This window comes from Rutidosis leptorrhynchoides, chromosome 11 (genome assembly GCF_046630445.1).
Source record: "Rutidosis leptorrhynchoides isolate AG116_Rl617_1_P2 chromosome 11, CSIRO_AGI_Rlap_v1, whole genome shotgun sequence".
NCBI lineage: Eukaryota > Viridiplantae > Streptophyta > Magnoliopsida > Asterales > Asteraceae > Rutidosis > Rutidosis leptorrhynchoides.
In genome coordinates this window covers 366,981,127-366,986,324 of record NC_092343.1, presented here as the reverse complement: position 1 = coordinate 366,986,324, position 5,198 = coordinate 366,981,127, and the positions used below count along the sequence as shown (strand labels likewise).

Here is a 5,198-nt window from a genome sequence, read left to right as displayed (position 1 = left end):
CATTCTTATTCTCTCTTCTCTTCTTCATCCATTCCTTTCAACCGAAAAAAACTCGAGAACACAGTGTTAGTGCGGGTGCAGCGGGGAGATGGAGTTGGGCCATGCCTTCGGATTGATCCGGATTTCCTCCAGAGCAGTAGTTGGGGGCGGGTTATGCAACTACAGGAGATGAGCGCGTGGGTGATTAAGTCTCCTGAGTGATCCCAAACTGATATCCAAATCACGTGTTACAGTATTGTGTGAAAACATCTAGGTTAGTTTTCACCATCTTATTCTAATTTGATACTGCGTAGATTAATAGTGATACATTCCAAATAAATATTCATCTTACTATTTATATGTCTTAAAATGGTTTCTTTTAAAAGAAAATTATCACTAAATATCATTAAACTTCAAGATTTACCCTCATTACGTACTCTTAGTCATTTATATTATATAAATTCAATCTTACTTACTTAAATATAAGAAAAAACCGACATTTATTAAGCATATCTTAAATTCAACGAAATTTTCTAAGCAACAATTTTTGTGAGATGGAGGAAATAGAATTATTTTTAAAGCAAGGTCACATACCCTACACGAATTTTTCACGAACATATACCAACGTTTATCCTTAGACTCGACCCCACAACGTCTTGATTAGAAGAGTTATCTCAATACCGTTGGATCAATGATCATTAATAAGATTAATAAAATATAGATTCACTGGTATTTCCTGTCCAGGATTTCAAGGTAGATGGGGAAGAGGTATGACTAGTTGACTACACACCCTTATTGAGTTATTTTGTGACTATTTCTAACCACTTTTTTTTTATCTTGCTGAAATTAGAACATGAGATCTCTTGTAAAAATATCATGATTCTAACCACAAAGTTATTTTGGGATGATTATTATTAGTCATCATACAAAATTGTATGTTGAAGATGTCACCATCACCATGAACCAGCACCAATCATGAGTTATGACCATGAAACACTACCTTACACAACCCACAACCATTAGAAACTACTACCAAATACTACTAACAACCATCTAATCTAATCTAATAACATCATAAACCACGATCAAATTTGACCACAAAAATTACCACTTAGCACCATTACTCACCACCAAATAAAACCAATAACTACAAAGTCAAGCATCATTTTTGTAACAAAAATAGGCCCTTTTGTAACCAAAAACCCTTGTGTAAACTTAAATCCGTCTAATTAATAATATTCATTTCCGTCCTGTTAAAACAAATGATGTACTCTATAGCATTCCTAACCTCCTTGCAACGCACAATCTACAGAAGATAAAAACAACAATTAAGACATGATCATGGTATCAAATGTGCTAACTAATTAAAACAAATGCAAGAAAGAATTAGCGAATGTTACAGGTTGGTGGTTTTGTAAACTACCTGATGATGTCTAGAGTACTCTATAGGAAATCAAGCCATCGATAGTCTCGACCACCAAGATGTTTATCTTCACAAGTAACAGAAAGTAAGATCTGATTTTAGGGCCTACATTAACAAACAACAGAGCCTAAATTAGCTGAGCTTATGAAGTTTAATGTTAATGTTCATAATTGATTAATTGGGTTCATGGATCAAGAACCACAAGCTGAGATCAACTAGTCTTGCAAACATGTAAATGTTTACACATAGGTAGAGGTGCAAATTGGGCGGGTTGGGTAAGAGTTTGACTTGTAAAGTCAGGTTGGGTTGACTTATAAACTTCTTCTTAACTTCACTTTTATAAAACATATACATTGAAAACAAACAAACTGACCAAAGCTAGCAAAACCAACCTTACAATACAGTCAAAAACTAGGAAGACCATTGATAATAAATCTGTGAACATCTTTTATATTTTTTAATAGTAAACAATTTATGTGTGCACTACCCTTATGAAGATAGGCTATTACCAAAAAGAAAAAAAAAAAAACATTATAACTAGCAAAAAATACAAATACGGCAACTTTGAACGCGTTTGACCAATTTTTAGAAAGAATTTTTTATTGGGTCTCTTGGCTCATATGGATAAACCAAACTGAAATTGAATCATTCATAAGTGAATTGACACCTCTATGTATATGGAAAAGAATATGATTGAGATGTATTAGTGAGTTTTGCATGATGTAATAACATTATTTGTTAAAGTTAACAGCCTAATTCGTGGTTGATTAATGATTAGTAAGTGGAATAACAATTGACACAAAAGAGTTGAACAAGGGTGTGTTGTGCTAACCTAGTTCCAGATAAGAAATTTCATCTTGGGTGAAGAAGTTTCTATTCTTGGTTTTCTGTTGGAGGTGTAACTTAATCTTCTCAACAACAACAAGCAAATCCTGCAAAAAGGGTGGTCAAACTCGGTCAAAACTCGGGATTGTACTGCACAAGTAGCTATTTTTGCAATCTTGATATCAAGTAATTAAGAACTCAAGTTTGAAACAGAAATGTACCTCCCAAGATGCTAAACTTTTCATATATGAAGGAAGACTTTCATAAACATCTTTAGGTACATTTATTACAGACTCTGAATCTTCAAATGGTTTCAATTCATGCTGTTCATCCTCTACACACAGGATGGAGACAAAAAGGTGTTGTCGTGTTAAATATATGAAGATAACGAAAAGGGGTATAAACAAACAAGTGATTCATATGCTTATTTACTTTCTATTTCCGTGATATCAGAGGTTGGCTCATATAATCGGTCCATCTCAATTGTATTGTTACCTGCAGTAAAAGGATGCATATGAAATTCATCTTTTGAAAAACTAAAATATAAATTATAAGCCTCTATTGCATCAGCTAACCTTCAGATACAATAGTAGCGAGAGAAGTATCAGAAATTCCAAAATTCTGCAAGCTGAGTTCATCATCAAATCTAACTACAGTTAAGTAATGATAAAGTTCGGTTCATTTAACATAAATCACACAATCAATACTTAAAACTTCAATACAAATCAATCATGTATACATTTCCTATGGCATCGAGCTGTCTTTTAGGATAGAACTATATAAACTTGAAAAGAAAAGGATACAGAGAGTCATCTTCCATTGTGTTCTTCAAATTCAAACTAGTATTTGGTTTCGAATCATTCACGTCATCTTCCGGTTCATTAATCTCCAACCCTACACAATAATTGCTACATTAATCACTTGACCACTCATGAAAAAACATTTTTTTATACGTGAACGGCTAAGGATGAAACTATAGTCACCCTGCTACAAAAGAACCTTACACACATATGACAAAATTTAGAGTTAAACGAAAGCACTCATATCGATCAGAGGTTCAGTTAAACAAGTTGAACGTCAAAAATGAAACCTAGTCCTGGTTGAAGGTGACACTGCAAATTACTTCAGTTTGTAAGGATTAATTTGAGCATGAACTCAACTACTTAATCTGCATCGAGTTCAAGTTTAAGTACAAAGATGACTTAGATGAGGCCCATAACGTATAACAAGTCTAATTCAACTTTATAAGAACTCAATTCCAATCATGTGATAATATCATTGAATCAAATTCGAAACGTGTTTGATTTATCAAATATAGTTCTGGTAATAATTTCATATCTGTAGAATCAAAGTTACTTTACAGAACATAATAATTTTATGAATAACTTCAAGTTCTTTGAGCATACACTCTAAAAATCCAACTCAAATTTGAAACTAATCTAACAGCGTTTGATTCCAAATACATCTTAACTCAGCTTGTTTTTTTTTTTTTTTTTGAAAGGCAAGCTTGCATCAGTCCGGACCGAAGCCTAGTCATCATTTGCACACACACACGCGCTTTCGGGCAGGAAACCCGAACCACACTCTGAGGATCCGACCCTTAAACCATCCCGAGGGGCAGGCGGGCCGGACCTTAGTCCCGGAGCGGGTCGGTAAAACCTTCCCGCCACCTTCAAGGAATATATTTCAATTCCTAGAGCGGGTGACGAGGTTCGAACCCGAGACCTCTAGCCCTGCGAGTACACAAGTGTAACCGCGGTACCGCTGGACTTACAACCCTAATTACATAATTAGATAATTAGATAATAATCTTAGTAAAATATACTGAAATGAAAATTAGGTTTTAAGAGACTGATAACAGTGTACCTGGAACGTAACCAAAAACAGAAAGACGATCCTCAAGGTCAGCAATATCAATTTCATTCTTCTTATAAACTTCATTACAGTGACCTAACAACTCCTCAAACGACACCGTATCAAAAGTCATCGACTCGAGTAAATTAAGATCACTGGTAGCAGTAGATACACGGCGATTTAAGCATTGTACAAACGATAACGAAGCAGAATCTGTTACATAAACACCATTTCATTTACTATTTACTAATTAATTAAAAATATAATAACTAAAAAAATACATCTAACAATTAATTAAATGCGGTGATGTGTGTTACCGAAGGGAATCGGACGGCGGTTGACAGACTGAAGGAGTGCGGCGGAGCTGGATTCGATGTGGTTGCAGAATCGAGCTACGCCGTCGCGAAACTGAGCAATCGAATCTTCCATCAGTTTCCGCTAATTTGATTCAAATTTCTGATATTCACGTTTAATTTATACTCCGTATTTAAACGAATTGAACTTCTAATATATTATTATTTTTTAATTTTTAATCAAAATTAAATACATACAATTACAATTACAATATATAAATTATATATAATATATATAATATATATACGGAGTATTATATTAGTATATGTTTCTATAAGTAAGAAAGTTAAAAAAGTATCAATATAGAAGCGCCTGTAGCTCAGTGGATAGAGCGTCTGTTTCCTAAGCAGAAAGTCGTAGGTTCGACCCCTACCTGGCGCGTCAATTTTTTTCATATTCCATTTTTTCTTTTTCCTTTTTTAGATATATCTAATAATAAGTAATAACGTAAGAGAACAACTTTATCATTTTGTTTACGCTGATCACTCATATTCATGTTGTCGATATATATAAAGTTAGACTAAACAGTGATCAAATCAAAAATATATAAAAATAACACAAATATACTTGTGTATTTAAAAGATATAAAATTTTATAAATTATGTTATTCAACAAATACGAGTACATAACTATTTTTTTTTTTTTTTTTTTTTTTTTGGATAGGCAGAAAGTGTCATTCCACATTTTTTTGGACGAGTTTTTAGATAAATATCTCATAAATAGAACAATATACAAATTAAGAGAACTAACAAAATCATTCTTA

General features: G+C 33.2%; 1 protein-coding gene and 1 non-coding gene across 2 annotated transcripts; one reads left to right on the top strand and one right to left on the bottom strand.

Annotated features, from left to right (window-relative positions):
• Positions 1 to 1,204: 1,204 nt before the first annotated feature.
• Positions 1,205 to 4,542, bottom strand: LOC139875912 (uncharacterized). Its single transcript, XM_071863212.1, has 8 exons — positions 4,399 to 4,542; positions 4,094 to 4,294; positions 3,031 to 3,121; positions 2,660 to 2,802; positions 2,449 to 2,561; positions 2,235 to 2,334; positions 1,422 to 1,507; positions 1,205 to 1,285 (listed from the first exon to the last, which is right to left on the bottom strand). The coding sequence occupies exons 1-8, from the start codon at positions 4,508 to 4,510 to the stop codon at positions 1,205 to 1,207; spliced, it is 927 nt and encodes a 308-aa protein (XP_071719313.1). The 5' UTR covers positions 4,511 to 4,542.
• A 201-nt stretch (positions 4,543 to 4,743) lies between these two features.
• TRNAR-CCU (transfer RNA arginine (anticodon CCU)) lies at positions 4,744 to 4,816 on the top strand. Its single transcript has one exon. It is a non-coding gene; the product is annotated as a tRNA-Arg (tRNA).
• Positions 4,817 to 5,198: the final 382 nt, after the last annotated feature.

Bases quoted from the DNA above. Each gene is read 5' to 3' on its own strand.
- LOC139875912 (XM_071863212.1), bottom strand. From the start codon at position 4,510: ATGGAAGATTCGATTGCTCAGTTTCGCGACGGCGTAGCTCGATTCTGC. The intron at 2,803-3,030 runs GTATCCTTTTCT...TTGTATCTGAAG, and splicing joins ACAATGGAAGATGACTCTCT to GTTAGCTGATGCAATAGAGG. The intron at 1,286-1,421 runs GTACTCTAGACA...TATCTTCTGTAG, and splicing joins ATGGCTTGATTTCCTATAGA to ATTGTGCGTTGCAAGGAGGT.